This window comes from Quercus lobata, chromosome 2 (genome assembly GCF_001633185.2).
Source record: "Quercus lobata isolate SW786 chromosome 2, ValleyOak3.0 Primary Assembly, whole genome shotgun sequence".
NCBI lineage: Eukaryota > Viridiplantae > Streptophyta > Magnoliopsida > Fagales > Fagaceae > Quercus > Quercus lobata.
In genome coordinates this window covers 97570830-97587390 of record NC_044905.1, presented here as the reverse complement: position 1 = coordinate 97587390, position 16561 = coordinate 97570830, and the positions used below count along the sequence as shown (strand labels likewise).

The 16561-nt window shown below is 31.9% G+C and overlaps 3 protein-coding genes across 3 annotated transcripts; all 3 read right to left on the bottom strand.

Annotated features, from left to right (window-relative positions):
* Positions 1-1203: 1203 nt before the first annotated feature.
* On the bottom strand, positions 1204-6851 carry LOC115977415 (dolichol-phosphate mannose synthase subunit 3-like). Its single transcript, XM_031099243.1, has 4 exons — positions 6653-6851; positions 4641-4778; positions 4433-4540; positions 1204-1859 (listed from the first exon to the last, which is right to left on the bottom strand). The coding sequence occupies exons 2-4, from the start codon at positions 4737-4739 to the stop codon at positions 1800-1802; spliced, it is 267 nt and encodes an 88-aa protein (XP_030955103.1). The 5' UTR covers positions 4740-4778; positions 6653-6851; the 3' UTR covers positions 1204-1799.
* A 1892-nt stretch (positions 6852-8743) lies between these two features.
* LOC115961825 lies at positions 8744-9544 on the bottom strand. The gene has a single exon (XM_031080739.1). It carries the CDS (start codon positions 9413-9415, stop codon positions 9020-9022), a length of 396 nt encoding a protein of 131 aa, XP_030936599.1. The 5' UTR covers positions 9416-9544; the 3' UTR covers positions 8744-9019.
* A 5377-nt stretch (positions 9545-14921) lies between these two features.
* Positions 14922-15317, bottom strand: LOC115973989. Its single transcript, XM_031094223.1, has one exon. It carries the CDS (start codon positions 15315-15317, stop codon positions 14922-14924), a length of 396 nt encoding a protein of 131 aa, XP_030950083.1.
* Between the last annotated feature and the right edge of the window lie 1244 nt (positions 15318-16561).

Below are 16561 nucleotides of genomic sequence, written 5' to 3'. Positions count from 1 at the left end.
TAAAGGGCAATAATTAAGCAAATTTCATAATCAATGTCGAAAGTTAGGGAGACGCCTAGACGGTAGTGGAGCTGAGCCTAATGTTAGCTACACCACACCTCTTGAAGTCAAGCTTTGCATATTGCCAAAACCCAAATAGTGAATTTGGTCAACTTTTCGTAATTAGGTATCTTTGCATGAACATGGTGTGCTTCAAGTTCTTCAGCTTACTTGCTGCTCACCATACTTGAACATAAAGCAATGCCTTTGACCCAGAAAAAAAATGCTTTCTAATAATCCAAAGAAAAATCATAGTGATCTAAGTAAATTTTGGTACTTTTACCTCCATTATTGGGTTGTAACATGTGCTAAAGGAAGAACATCAATCAATTTTTCTTTGTTGTTCTTCCTTTCTTCATGGGTTGAAAAAGAAAAAAAAAAGGTTTATTGCTTTTAAATTCTACTATATATTGCTTTAAAAAAATTCATGTAATTGCAACTTATAGATTTCCTCCATTTATCATTATTAATTCAGCACCAAGCCAACTAAAAAGTCATTGAGATATTTGAGGGGTAGCTCTCATATTATTATAAAATGAACTAAAAGTGTTTTGTTTTCAGACTTACTGCTTTAAGAAACGAGTTTCCCATACTCTACTTAAAAGATGGTGATGATGCATTTGCAAATACACTCCGCGCTTTTAAAGGATTGGCTTTGGTACTTCCATTGGTACTGCAGCGTCGCGAATTCACAGGATGTTTCTACATTTGTATGACAGAGATTGCAGGGGTGGGAAATAGTTATGAAACAAACTAATTGGTTTTGGCACGTCAATTGGTATTGCAGTGTCGCGAAATAGTGATGCAAATAGCCCTTATTACTTGTGAAAAGTATTGTGAAATTTGTTATGTCTCAGGACTTATTGATGAAAAATACCTGTGAGAAGTAATAGATAGCACAGTTTACTCATAAATGTGGGGTGGCTTGCTTTGAATATTCCACATGATCACCATTCCTTAATCATGCTTATTCCTAATGTCTCTTTTTTTTCTTTATTGAACGAACTCTTCTTTATAATAAGTGCAAAGGAGTAGAAAATTGAAACCCTATGAACATTAGCAAAATGTCAGCAACACAGACAGAGATTTGCAAAAACAAAACTAGCTATTTGAATGAATTTTCTGCATCTACAGTTTTTGCATGAGACTTGCAACATATGTAAATTTATTCAAATGAAATTTTACTAGTTTTTCCAATCCAAATATATTTGATATAATGTGCACTTTAGCCTGATTTTAACAGGACATAATGAAACTGCTCCCCTTCCAGATTTGTTTCTCTAACATTTTATGATAAATGTGACGATAATTGCTCCAAAATCTCCATGCGAGCACCAGTCATTAGTCATGCTCTCTCTCTCTCTCTCTCTCACACACACACACACACACTGCAGGCTACTTGTTGCATGGGGCAGCTTCTTCTTTGATGATGACCATACCAGTTGGTGGCAACTAATACCGCATAATGTCCATCGTTTTACTCAACCAAATTACAGTTAATCAAATCAGTCATAAATTTCTCTTTAATGAACATCATACGTAAGTTATAATAACTTTTACATACGTTCATCCAACATATACTGCATCTATAATTTTCATTTGCCGATCCAAATTTCAGAGACCTGTTAGCAAACTCTTACCTCATCAAATTTAACATTCCTCAACTTATAATCCAATTTGTACCTCAAGTTTTGATCATATAGAATTGAAACTGTCTGAAAATCACCCTGGTTCTTCAAAAGAGCCATAAGATAAAGTCTTCAATCATATTCCACATCAACCCCTCTCTGCTTCAAGAATTCTTTGGCCTCTGCAATGTCCTGTGCAAAAGAATTGAAAATGGTTATGCATACCAGAGCCCCATAAAACAGATTCAACCCAATACAAGTATCATTCCACTTAATATATTGCAGAGATATACTAGAAGAAAATTAAGGGTAGGTAACAGAGAGTGCACAAAACAAAAGGAAAAAACTCCTGCCAGGGGCAAAAATGCTAAGTTGTGCATATTGGATAATTATAAGAATCCCTTCAGTTATGAATTCTAATGTTTAAATATTACAATTATAAGAGCATTGTTATGGACCAAGACACTAAGACTACACAGAATACACATGGCGTTAGAGATATATTACTGACCGACTCAAGCTAAGACTACCCAATCACCAAATACATATCAGAGATATATTACAAAGCAGCACTTTTATCAAATCTTGATCTGGACAAACATTAGGGTTAGACTCAAAATGCTCTGGAAACACTTTGATTACCAATACTCTAAAAACTACAACTTAATTGCATTATCCTTAGAGCTTGGAACAGTCTGACCAAAAATCCTAACAATGCTACAGATCCACAGTTTAAGTAATGCATAATCCTGTGCTTGACACACTTATGTTTCAGAACACAGTGATCCAACACGCTTTAGAGTCATAAGTCAGTAAGCCAATTCAGTATCAGGAAATACAACAGAACAAAGACCAGGGCAATTGAGCGGCTTCACTGGAAGGAGAAAAAAGAAACTCAATTTTGATAGCCTTGTTCAAATTGACTAAGATAGCTATTTTTCTTTAAAAAGGGTAAGTTACACAATGGCTCTACCAGTTGTAACGGACATTGCTGAAAAGAATTTTATGAGTTTGCATATTATTAAATACCGACCAAGCTCCTAAATGGAAAATCAATGGATTAATGATCATTTGGTCTCATATATTGGGAAATAAATACACATACACATACACATAAGTATGTGTATACACTCACAATAGTTTTAAATATGAAAAAACCTCGAGGGTAACTGAGTAAATTGACATTAGGCATAAAAACAATAGATCACAGTTTCTATTTACATTATGTTTTACATGGCAAATAAATTATAATTTAATTAATTATTAATTATTTTACAACTTCAATATTTTTTTTTTGAATCAGTTATATATTTAACGTTATTTTTTTTCTTGCCCCACCAAATTAATATCCTGGCTCCATTAGTAACCTCATCTTCTACCTTGCTGTTACAAGAGAAGGTGTCATTTTATTTGAGCTGCAGCTCAATGACCAAATTGACTAAGAAGCTGTATTAAACAAGCTTCAGAATAGCACAAGTGAAATTGATCAATCACACATTGAACTACATGCAGAAATTAACATTGGAAATGGAATGTTGATGAGGATTGTACCTGCAGTATATTGTGAATCTGTAAACAGATGAGACTTTGACACTATAGATAATATTCCATAGCCAGGTTAAATTAGATAAGATTGTTTGTTTTTTACAAAACTAAAAATTAACAATTTGAAGATATTTAAGATTTTAATGCAGATTACTTATAAAAAAAATTATTCTAATGCAAATCTTCCACATTTCCACCATTTAAGCTAGCTCTTAACACATGCAGTGTATATAAATAAATATAAATTTTCTGAGACAATCAAAGAAAAAACACACAGTCAATTACAAGAGAGAGAGAGAGAGAGAGGGAGAGAGACATAGTTGCAGGAAGGGAAGAGAAAAAAGAGTGCTGGAAGTGAAGAGAGGTAGTGGAAAGGTGGTTACCAAAATTTATTTATTTAAAAAAACTGATTAAGTTAAATTAAAGAAATCATCATTGAAATAATGTAAGCATGTGGTCATCTGCGAAATAAAAGCCAAAAGGGGGGGGGGGGGGAGTATATATATTCTTGTGATTATATCCTTCAGAGTTCAGACAGATACATTGGCTTTTTTAATTATTCATATGAAATCAGTACCCACACTTCAGAGCATGATTTGCTTAAACATTCCAAGGAAAAGAACATGGTGTGGAAAGCAAATGCCTCGAATTTTTTGGTCTAGATTAATCACAGCACTGAATATGGAGAGATGCATATTCAAATATACCAAGGCTGGTGATCTGATTTCACAAGGGCAATGCTATTGATGATCCACCTTTAATTCTTCCATGTTCTCAAGGAGCTTAATAAATCCATTAGTGGGGACTGTATGGATCAAAAAATTGAGTTCATAAGGTATAGTCCTACCCTTTTAAAAATTGCAACCGCAGAGAAATTTGGGAGAACACATCTTAGATTTATTTCTCCAACAGTCCGGACAATCTAACTGAATTTGGAAATCCAATTTATCATTTTTTTTAATGATGTGGAACCTCACCAAGGGCCCTTTGGACCCACCCCTAGGGAGTAACCACGGATACACATCCCCACCCAAAGAAAGGTGGAAATCATTTAACCATGCAGATGACCATTAACATGCACTATTTCCCACGAGTTTCCATTAACATGAGGCAATCATTACCTTCACATGAGGTTTTCTTCCTTGCAGAAACATAACTGATTGGCATAATTTAATAATATCAATGAGTCAAATTATTTACTAGGGAAAAGAATTGAGAACCTGTTGCAGCAACCCTGCTTCCTGAGGACATGTTGGAAAGTGCATCAAACCAACCCCAACCATCAAAAGACCATAGCATCCGAGTGACACAACGAAATATACTGGCAACTGAAGAGTAACAAGACATTTAATCAAAACTAAAAAGTAAAGTTGAAAACTACTAAATGCCTTCAACCACTACTCAGATCGTAAAGGATGAATTTCTCACCAACCAAGCATAAGAACGTGGGATCACTGTCTCAAGAAGACCGATCCAAAAGGTAGATACGGCCACCAACAATGCTAAAAGCTTTACGATGTGCTTCATATGGATGTTTCAATGAGATTATGCTTCTTAATTCCGCCCCTACACGAAACAATACCATAAGGTAAATGTGGAAATAAAATGTAAACTTCCATTATTTCTGAGAAATAAGATAGGTGAATATATGCATTAAGTTTGATAGTGTGTGTGTGTATATATATATCATCTTAAGTCACATAGATAGGTAGCCCAAAATGCCCAGTGTCTAGGACATCAGCCATATCATGGTGAGCAGTAGCAGTTCTATGTGTCAAGAGCCTTGTAACTCAACTGGTTGGCACTTCTTGGTGTCTAAGGTTCAAAACCCCCCCTCCCCCATTGTAACTATTGAGTAGTAGCAGGTCTATGTATTAAATTATGTCACATAGATTAAATCACTCCATTGTCTCTTCTTAGCACCCAAAGTTACAATCCAACATTCAGATTACAGCTAACAGAGAAAATGAAACTCTTAATCCAAATCCAAATTAATGGCAAAGGAATTCTTTAAGGATTTCAGCTGATGATGTTGGCTCAATTTTTTCGTATTTATAGAAAAGAAAAATGTAATATAATGGAATGTAACAAGTTACTTTGCATGGGGTATTCTATTATGCCCATATATAGGATAAGAATAATCTGTACAAATCGTAATATCTCTACTAAAATGCATAGATAATTGAAATTGTTTCAAATAATTATAACTTAAAACACATGATATTTTTTGATTGATAAATAGAATTTACACACCACTCCCACAGAAACGAAAATGTGACCTCACCCTCCAGGCCTCTGCAAATTATTTATGGGGGGAGGAGATCCCATTTGGTCCAAGGCACATTTGCAGACACAACATATCAGATTATGCAACATAAATTATTAAAATATTGAAAAACTCTTAATTTCATAATCACATTGCAATATTGTGATTACAAAGATATGAAATGTAAAATGCCATGGCTTGGAAAGTCATGGGCATGTGTTTGTCCTCTGTTTGCATGTCCGATTTGAAAGATTGGTTTAGACTATTTCCAATTAGCTCTAGCTCAACTCCTCCACCCCCATTGTGGGCTCAGAACCCATTGGATGCATGTGTAAACTTACCAATTAAAAATTAATAAAGAGAGATTAACTGAACCAACCCGAGGATCTTGTGCACCAGAAAAGGACAGAACCATCAGTAAATTTCCAAACCAACAAACTGAACCCACCCAGCAAACCACATTATCTCATATGTTGCTAGATGATCCAACACATGATGACACAAAAACATTTCTATTTTAATACATAGATGCAAATCAACTTTGATTCTTGAGTCGGGTTGGTTTACTTCAGCCCAAATCCAAGCTAATCTTGGTGAACTTCTTAACCAGTCTAACAAATCCAATATAACCCAATGTTCATGTCATGTCAAGCTCAAGGTTTATAATTCTTTGACTGGAAAACAAAGTGAATGCATCCTACAAAATTTGACTACTCAAGCTGTTGGTTGTACTCATATTGAGTTTGAGCATAACTTAAAGTTTATCAGAGAGCTCATGAATGTTGTTTATACACTTAACCCCGAATTATGACAACACTAATCTAAGGAAATTAAAAGAAAGTGAATTCATAAAATTTATGCCGTGGGTATTCCATGAATAGTAAATTGGGTCAAATTTTTAGCATTGGGCTTTGGTTGAGTAAAGCTTTTGGTTCTCCAAATGACAAAACAATGAAATGTATCTCGTTTGTCTAAGTTTTCCCAGAAACCAAATAGCCTACTCAAACGCTTTGAATTACAGCAACGTTCCATAAATCTTTATCAGTCAAAGTCATCAATTTCTAAATAGAACAGTAATACGCAGAAAGAGAGAGAGAGAGAGAGAAATGGGTTGAAATAAATATTAAATTAATGAAGAAGAAGAAGAAGAAGAAGAGAAGAGAGTCTGTCCTACCTATGGCTATGGGGTGGTGGACGAGGACCAATCTGTGTGCTGCCCCTTGATGTTCCCTTCACTCACGGATTCTGGATTTGTTTTTTCTTGTGATCTGCCGGAATTTGTTTTCAATCTTTTCTCCTTTTCCCCGTAGTGCACAAAAAGCACTTTTCCTCTCTCTCTCTCTCTCTCTCTCTCTCTCTCTCTTTTTCTTTTTTTTTTTTAACAAAAACAAAAAGGCAACTGAGGTTGCGGGCTGCATTTGTTTTGACATAAAACATTTTCCTAAGTCCGAGCTTAGCTGAAAATAATTTTGGGAAAACAATTTATTTTATGGTATTAATTATATATTTGTGAAATATTTTATTGGTAAAATTTGGCAACAAACTTGGTCTACAACTTCTACTAAAAAAAAACTAATATGATTATATATTTTGAAAACTTGAATGTTAGATTGCATAATATTTATGTTTTTAACAGTTAACACTATCACACATGTCAAATTTCGTATCAATCGGATGTTATTTATTATTTGATCTATAAGCTTATTTTTTATACATAATTTTATATTACAAAAATTTGAAATTTAAACATTTAATTGATAACATAGCTATTGATCTTTGATATTTTAAAAATTATGTTAGCGTAGAGGATATAATATAAGAAGAAAATGTGCGTATATAATAGCTTGGTGATGAACTTAAACTTAGTTTGTTTTCAAAATAAAATTAAATAACCAAATCCTGAACTTTAAAAACTCAACTTCACTTGATTCATTTACAACCCTAGTTGTTAGACATGACGATAAATCGAATCATGTTTGAATTTAACTCAATTGAATTGGGGTTGTAAATGGTTTTTGGGTCAAAATTACTTTGAGTAAATTGATCATTATTTTTTATAACTCATGGCAGGTTCAAGTAAGCCACTAGTCCTCTCTTTTTTCCCTTAAACATTCAAATTAAATTGATGAAACATTAGATATCCTAATTAGTGGATGGTCTGTGATAAGATTAATACAACTTACAATCATTCAAGTCAAATAACTTCAACAAGCCATGTCTAATACGGAAATAAGGTCTAAAATATCCACAAAAACATGGTTTTTAAAATACAACTCGATTTTAGAATCAATTTTCTTTCATGTAATGAATGGTTATATGGAAAATAAAAGTGTACAAAATAAGAAAAAGACCATTGATGCCATGTCATAACTTGGTACAAGATGACTTTATTAATCATCTAAAGAGCTCGTGCAAGAAAAGTTTCAACTAGAGAACAATCCAAGCTCAAAGTAGCATCCTAAGCATTGAGTTTGAGTACCAATGCCCCATCATGAAAACCGATAGTTACATCACTTACATGATAATCACAAAAATACTGTCATAACTAAAAACCTAAAAAAGTTATACATGTGGTACTATAAATTTCACTAGAAGTCTTACAAATTAATGTGTCACTAATAACCGAAGGATAATCTAAATATTTATTTATTAGAAATTGAAGTGGCACCAAGCTTATAACATTTATTGTTATATTAGTTTGTAAATCTTTTGTAGCAATTTTAATATTTTTCAACATAAATACATGATATGTTGGTTATGATTCCACGCTTGTCCTATCTCCCTTTCTCTTTCTTGGATTCTTCTCTCTTTTTAATATTGTTGGCTAGTAAAGTAGTAATTGTGTCATTCAATTCATTTATAACATGATGTAAAATATACAACAAATCCAAAACTAGGAAGTGGCTCCCATTATTGACGATCACAATGGTCAATGGGGCTTTTGGAAGAGCCCATACTCATGTCTGCTTGACCAGGCGGATAGAAAAAGCTTATAGAGCTGCCCATCTTCCCATGTATTAGGCGGCCAAAGAGCTTTAAAATTAGGGGTGACAGCCGACAGGTTGTATTAATCTTAATGATCTTCCTCATGAGTTGTTAAAGTCCTCAAGGATAAAGCTTTTGCTTCGCTTTTGTTTACATTATATATATATATATATATATCCAATCGCAATCACTAGCTGCAACATTGGACATATACCGTAAAGAAGTTGAATAAGGGAAGAGATCGATAGAAGACAGAAACAAAAAAAATCAAAAACTCAGCTTAAAATTATAATTAAATTGGAAAAAAAATTACATTATTCTCAAAAAGAAGAAGGAAAATTTACAAAGAATTGATGCCCTTCTCACTATTATATACAAGTAATGAAAGAAAGAAGGAAAGAAAGCTCTTGGAACTTTACAACAGGCACTACAAAATCAAAAACACTTACAGCAAATTCACACTTGAGGCCCCTTTTCTAAAAATCAAAGGCCCTATCAAACAAACAATAATCAAAGTCCCAAAAAAAAAACACTCGAAGAACCAAAAAATTATCAATCAAGGAGAGATTGACTTGAAGCTATTTCCCCGGCAATATTGAAGCTCTAGTGAGATTTGTCTCTCTAGCTGAAGTTGACGATGGAAATTAGCAATAAACATATCTGCTCTCTTATCAACATCTTCTTCGGATGGAAAACTCATAGTCCTCTGAATCCCTGATCTTGATGAAGAGCCTCCTGATTCATCAGAATATATTGTATCATCGTCGCAAGCTGCCCTCAAGCCCGGTTGGTCATTGAAGCTTATTCGTTTGCTCGAAGAAGCACGGCCAAGCACCGAAGCTAGATGCCACCGGTTCATGCTAAAATCTATCAGAAACTTCACCTTCTTCACTGCCCTCTTTAGGCGTGTTAGCAAGGAAGACTTGTCTTTGCCCATGTCGTGGAATTGCATGAAAGATGAAACACCAAGAGTTATATAAGGTTGTGTTGGAAAAAGTTGTATAATATATATATATATATATATATATATATATAGGTCAGGTTTGTGGATGGTAATGTGTTGCAAAGTTTTCTTACTTTTTTGGTAAATGTATTGGAATGTTTTAAGGTATACGATAAGTGGGGTATGTGGAATTTATATACTACGAAAGAGCTTACATATATCCATACTCCATAGGGAGTGCTGTGTCATTGGTCAAAGGAGATGATGCGTATGAAAATGGTGTACCGTGTGTGATGATGACATTTACAAAGTCGGAAGATTGAGTTAGAAGTTGGAACTTTAGAAGAGTCAAAATGTTGATTATTCTCTATCAAATTTTTTTTTGAGAAATCTCTATCAAATTAATTGTACTAGTTTTGTTATTGGTTTATTAATACCTATACTTCAAAAATAAGTTAAATATATGTAACTTCCAGCATACTGCTTACGATACTGCTAAACAATATTATAGTTTATAGGTGAATTAATATTCCCACGTCCCATGGTTAATAAAATAGTAATAAATATAAATAAATTTTTAAAAAGTACAATCATGTTACATGCCAAGTAGTTGCCACATAATGGAGTGGTTGTCTCCCTAAAATTTGTTTAAAAAAAAATTTATTTAAGAGAAAATCATGTTATACACCATGTTTTTACTTACGTTGTGTTATAACTTAAAAAAAAAAAGAAAAAAAAGTTTAAAGCAAACACAACCCATTTTTGAATTTTCACCCATGTCACGGTTACTCAAGTATTGTTAGTCTAAGGGTCTATTTTGGATTTACTTATTTTATTGAAACTAAAATTTTTTTGCCAAAAGTACTATAGATAAAGGTAAAAATTAGCTGAAATAGTACAGTGAGATTCATGAATAGTATCAAAAAGTGTAATAAGACCCATAAATAATAGCAAAAATAAATTAAATAGTAAAATAAATTGGTAAAAATAATCCATGTTAAACACACACTAAGTGATCAATGACTAGAAATCAGGTTTAAAACAATGTAAAGAAGAAACATGGTTAATGTGCATTTTGGGTAAGTAGAAAGAATGCATAATAACTTATTAATTCAATTGACTTGCTTTTACCTATATATATATAAAAGCACGAATGTGCTAAATCACTGTAGCTACAGTGCTTTGGTTTCGTGAACCAATTTTTTTTCCCAAGTTTTGAATAGTAACTATAGTGCCAAGTGGCACTGTAGTTACAAGAGCTAAATTTTTTTTTTTCCTTCATAATTGGTTTGTGTTTTCTTTTCCTTTTAACTATTTATGTAAGCTAGTATATATATTGTTATACTGACATAATATTTTCACAATTATTGACATGCGCGAATGCACCAAAGCACTGTACAGTGCTTTTGTTTCGTGAGCCACTTTTTTTCCCCAAGTTTTGAATAGTAACTACAGTGTCAAGTGGCACTGTAGCTACAATTTTTTTTTTTCCAATAATAGGTTTGTGTTTTTTTTTTTTTTTTTCCTTTTAAATATTTATGTATGCTGATATATATATTGTTATACTGACACAACAAATTTCACAATATTTTCACAATTATTAACATGTCAATTTCTTACAAGTCGAAATAAAATAATAAAATATGAGACTGACCAATCACAACTAAAAATAAATGTTTTGAGAAAATGTTACAACACTTATTGTGCAGTACTTTTGGTTTATTCAACTAGCATAATAGCAACAGTGCCTAAAGTTTTTTTTTTTTTTTTTAGTAATCAGTTTGTTTTTTTTTTTTTTTTTTTTTTTTTTTTTTTTTTAAATATTTATGTAACCAGGTATATATATTGTTATACTGACACAACAAATTTCATAATATTTTCACAATTATTGACGTGTCAATTTCTTACAAGTCGAAATAAAATATGAGATTGTGACCAACCACAACTAAAAATAAATGTTTTGAGAAAATGTTACAACACTTATTGTACAGTGCTTTTGGTTTATTCAACTAGCACAGTAGCCACAGTGCCTAAAGTTTTTTTTTTTTTTAATATTTATGTAAGTTGGTATATATATTGTTATACTGACACAACAAATTTCACAATTATTGACGTATCAATTTCTTGCAAGCCGAAATAAAATAATAAAATATGAGATTGTGACCAACCACAACTAAAAATAAATCTTTTGAGAAAATGTTACAATACTTATTGTGTAGTATTTTTGGTTTATTCAACTGGCACGGTATTCGCGCTAAATCACTGTAGTGACAGTGCTTTGGTTTGTGAGCCACTTTTTTTTTTTTCCAAGTTTTGAACAGTAACTACAGTGCCAAGTGGCACTATAGATACAATAGCTACATTTTTTTTTTTTTTTTCCCTTTTAAATATTTATGTAAGTTGGTATATATATTCACAATATTTTCACAATTATTGATGTGCGCGAATGTGCTAAAATACTGTAGTTACAGTGCTTTGGTTTCGTGAGCCATTTTTTTCCCAAGTTTTGAACAGTAACTATAGTGCCAAGTGGCACTGTAGCTACAGTAGCTACATTTTTTTTTTTTTTTTTTCAGTAATCAGTTTGTGTTTTTTTTTTTCCTTTTAAATATTTATGTAAGTTTGTATATATATTTTTATACCGACACAACAAATTTCACAATATTTTCACAATTATTGACTTGTCAATTTCTTACAAGTCGAAATAAAATAATAAAATATGAGACTGTGACCAACCACAACTAAAAATAAATGTTTTGAGAAAATGTTATAATATTTATTGTTATCACAATATTTTCACAATTGTTAAGATCTCAGTTTCTTATAGATCAAATAAAAAAAATGCTAAATCCACAACATTTTAACGTTAATTTCTACAGTGCCTAAAGTTTTTTTTTTTTTTTCAATTATCGGTTTGTGTTTTTTTTTTTTTTCCTTTTAAATATTTATGTAAGCCGGTATATCTATTAACTATATAAAAAGAGCCAAAGGCTCATCAATAGTTTCTTTTGTTTTTTTTTTTTTTGTTTATTCAATTAGTGACTCAAAAAGTATCAAAGGCAAGTTGCCTTGAAGCTAACTCATTTAGAATATTCTTTTTCGAATTTGCTTTTCAAAACAATTTAGTGGTTCAACAGTGATCTGCTGTTTAAAGCAGGTTGGGTATAAATTATTCATATTTGAGGCTCCAAACTTAACCATTCAAAGGCTTCCAGCCCTTCCAAACCTGACCCACTACCAGCTGTGATGATCAATTGAGAATGGTTTCTGCATAACTCGTGACAGGTTCAAGTAAGCCACTAGTCCTCTGTTTTTTTACCTTAAACATTCAAAATAATTTAATTGACCAATTAGCAAAAATAGATGAAACATCAAATATCCCTATTAATGGATGGTCTATCATAGGATTAATATACAACTTATTACAACCATTCAAATCAAATAACTTTAACAAACTATAACTAAAATGGAAATAAGATCTAAAATTTCCACAAAACATAGTTTTTAAAATGCAAATCATTTCTATAATCAATTTTCTATTTTTGTGTAATGTATGGTGATATGGAAAACAGAAGTATACACAATAAGAAAAAGACCATATATTGATGCCACATCATCACTCAGAACAATATGACCTTATCTACAACTACAAATGTTAGACCCTTTTGTAGTTGTACTCTAGTTATGTAATGTATTATAAATCCGGTTTAAAATACTAGTATTATTGTTTTCATGTGTATTCTAATAAGTATTATTGTTTACTAAAAAAAAGACCATCTAAAAAAGTGGCATAGGAAAAATCTCAACTAGAGAACAATCCAAGCTCAAGTAGCATCCTGAGCATCAAGTTTGAGTACCAACGGCTGAGCACCATATTTGAGTGACAACTACTTCCCCATTATGAAAACCAAAGGTTACATGCCAATAATCACGAAAATAAAGTCATAACTAGAAACCTAAAAGTGTTATCCAAGTGATATTACAAATTTTACAAAATAAATCTTACAAACTAATATATAACTAATCATAAAAAATGTAATCTTAATATTTATTTACTAATGTAGAATAGACTGTCATAGCCTTCTTGGAATCTCATGCGTGCTTGAAATCAACACACAAGGCAAAAAGGCACAAGTAGAAATCATAGATTACAGAGTCAGAATTATATGAAATTTGACAGGTTGAAGTGAAAAAGCCTTCTGAACAATAGTCGTCGCTTTACCACGAGATACCTCCTAAAAATGGCTAATTCCTTTATCTCGAAAACTGAAATTTTGCTGTTTATAGTAATTTTTGTTTTCTTTATAACTTTTTACTCAAAAGTTAGAATAAAGTCCTGCTTGTTTTGGGACGACCCTTAACGTCAATAGTTTATAACTCCGCATTTAACTCAATTTTGCAATTTTTGGTAAATTTCGGTATTTTGTCACATAATCGCGTAATTAGTGAGAATTAGAGTTTTAGATTTTTTTTCTCATTATTTATATGTTTTGTAGTCATCAGAGGCAGATTAGACTATTATCAATAAAAAAAGACTTATTGTCAAATTGTTTTTCTGGTGGACTCCAATTTTCGTTTCCTTGTGAATTTAGAGAAATCTTTTTTTAAACTAATAGTTTAGTTTTTGTTCTATTAAGAGAGCATCATGTGTTCTTTTTTCAGGTTTTTGCGACATCATTTATTAGTAATTAAAGTGGCACAAAGCCAATAACATTTATTGCTATATTGGTTAGGAAAATTTTTAAAAATTAATAAAATTGGTACTAGTTTTAGTATTTTCTAACCTAAAAAATACATGATATATATATATATGTTTGTTATGATTCTTACACTCGTCCTATCTCCCTTTCTCTTTCGTGGTTTCATCTCTCTCTCTCTCTCTCTCTCTCTCTCTCTCTCTCTCTAATATTGTTGGCGGAGAAATTATGTGTCAAATGTACTGTATTAGGTTGCATTAAGGATAAAGCTTGTGCTTAGCTTTTGTTATTCGATGTAATAATGTTCCATTAGGGAAAAAAAAAAAATCAAGAAAGTAAACCCAATCGCAATCACTAGCTAGCCTCTACATTGGATACACTGAATGTTATAACCAACAAACTTTAAGGTCACTTTTTCGCTTCTTCTAGTAACTACTATTCATAAAGGATTTTTTTTTTTTTTTTTTGGTTGAGAAAAGATTCATAAAGAAGCTGAATCAGACTAAAGAGCAGGAAGGAAAAAAAAAAAAAAATTAGAAAATTTGTATTATTCTCAATAAAGAAGAAGGAAAATTTACAAAGAATTGATGCGTTTCTCACTATATTACATAAAAGTCATGAAAGAACGAAGGAAAGAACGCTCTTGGAATTTTACAACAGGCACTAAAAAATAAAAAATACTGTAGCAAATTCACTCTACAGGCCCCTTTTTCTAAAAATCAAAGGCTTCATCAAACAAACAATAATCAAAGTCCCAAAAAAATGAATGAATCAATAAATAAATATAAAACACCCCAAAACAACCAAAAAATTATCAATCATGGAGAGATTAACTTGAAGCTATTTCCCCGGCAATATTGAAGCTCTAGTGAAATTTGTCTCTCTATCTGAAGTTGATGATAGAAATTAGCAATAAACATATCTGCTCTCTTATCAACATCATCTTCGGATGGACAGCTTATAGTCCTCTGAATCCCTGTTCTTGAAGAGGCTACTGAAGACCCTACAGAGTCTTCAAAATCTATTGTATCATCATCACAAACTGCCCTCAAGCCCGGTCGATCATTGAAGCTTATTCGTTTGCTCGAAGAAGAAGCGTGGCCAAGCACCGATGCTAGACGCCACCGGCTCATGTTAAAATCTAAAAGAAACCTTACGTTCTTCACTGCTCTCTTCAAGCGTGCTAACAAGGATAACTTGCTGTCTTTGCCCATGTTAGAGAATTGCATGAAACACGCTCTAATTAAGGATGTGTGTAGTTGAAAAGGTTTGTATTAATTGCAAAGCTTTCTGTTTTTGGTAAGGATATATGTGGATGTGTTGCAGAGTTTGAATGATTAGGTATAGGATATATAAGAGGGTTCGATTATATTTATATACTGCGAAAGAGAGGAGGCTTGTGTTTATCACAAGGTTACGTGAAATTGCAAGGTAATGGGTCAGTTGACAGGAATGATGATACGTGTATAAAAATGGAGTGACTTGTCAACGAGTTTGATTTTTATGTTTGTAGGCTTGGTCAAAAAGTAGATTGGTTCTCTATCAAATACTACAGTATTAGTTTAATGTTTTTTTTTTGGTTTTGAGTCTAAAAAGAATATTAGTTTTAAAATAAGTTAAATATAGCTTACGATTCTGTTCAATAATATTATAGATTTATAGGTGAGATATTACCACGTCCCATATTGGATACAAATATTAATAATAAAATATATAAAAAGTATAATAAGGTTGCATGTGAAACTGTTGCCATATAATTATGGAGTGGTTGTCTCCTTAAAATCTGTTTAATTAATTAATTTGTTTATATATATATATATATATATATATATTTTTGTTGGGCTATGTAAAGATTAATGTGAAGTTAGACATCCGAATTTAATTTCCCAATCTTTTAATAAGTTTGCTCATTGTGTAACCCGTTAGGCTCATTTTCATTAACTTGGGGATCACAATCTATCTCTTTTATAAGGATGATGATGAAACAGCTTCCCTTTGTTGTCTTCGTCCACTTTGAGGTTTGAACCTGCATATTATTTTAATAAACTCATCCTACTTATTAAAAATAAATAAATAAAGATTATTGTGAAGCTGTTGCCACATAATTGAGTGCTCACTAAGTATCTAGAAAAAGTGGTCAAGGACTTGAAATATATTTTAAAACAAACTAAAAAAGAAAAAGTAATTATTGCTCTTAAATTGCTTAATTTAATTAATTTATTGCTCTTGAGTTATGACAAAAAGATTGGGAAATAAGTTGCTTGCAGCGTGCATTAATTTGAAGCTAAATTCATTAAAATATTTTCAAATTTGCTTTTCAAAACTTTTGCACAAAATCGATATGATAGTGATTTTCTGTTTAAGAAGGTTGGTTATTTCACATTTGAGTCTTCAAACTTAGCCATTGGCCAACTTGACCCACTACTAGATGTGATGATAAGACCAGTTGAGAATGGTT

Coding starts and splice junctions, on each gene's coding strand:
- LOC115977415 (XM_031099243.1), bottom strand. CDS start 4,739: ATGAAGCACATCGTAAAGCTTTTAGCATTGTTGGTGGCCGTATCTACC. Junction 4,541..4,640: donor CACGTTCTTATGCTTGGTTG/GTGAGAAATTCA, acceptor GTTACTCTTCAG/TTGCCAGTATATTTCGTTGT. Junction 1,860..4,432: donor AAGCAGGGTTGCTGCAACAG/GTTCTCAATTCT, acceptor TCTTTTGCACAG/GACATTGCAGAGGCCAAAGA.
- LOC115961825 (XM_031080739.1), bottom strand. CDS start 9,415: ATGCAATTCCACGACATGGGCAAAGACAAGTCTTCCTTGCTAACACGC.
- LOC115973989 (XM_031094223.1), bottom strand. CDS start 15,317: ATGGGCAAAGACAGCAAGTTATCCTTGTTAGCACGCTTGAAGAGAGCA.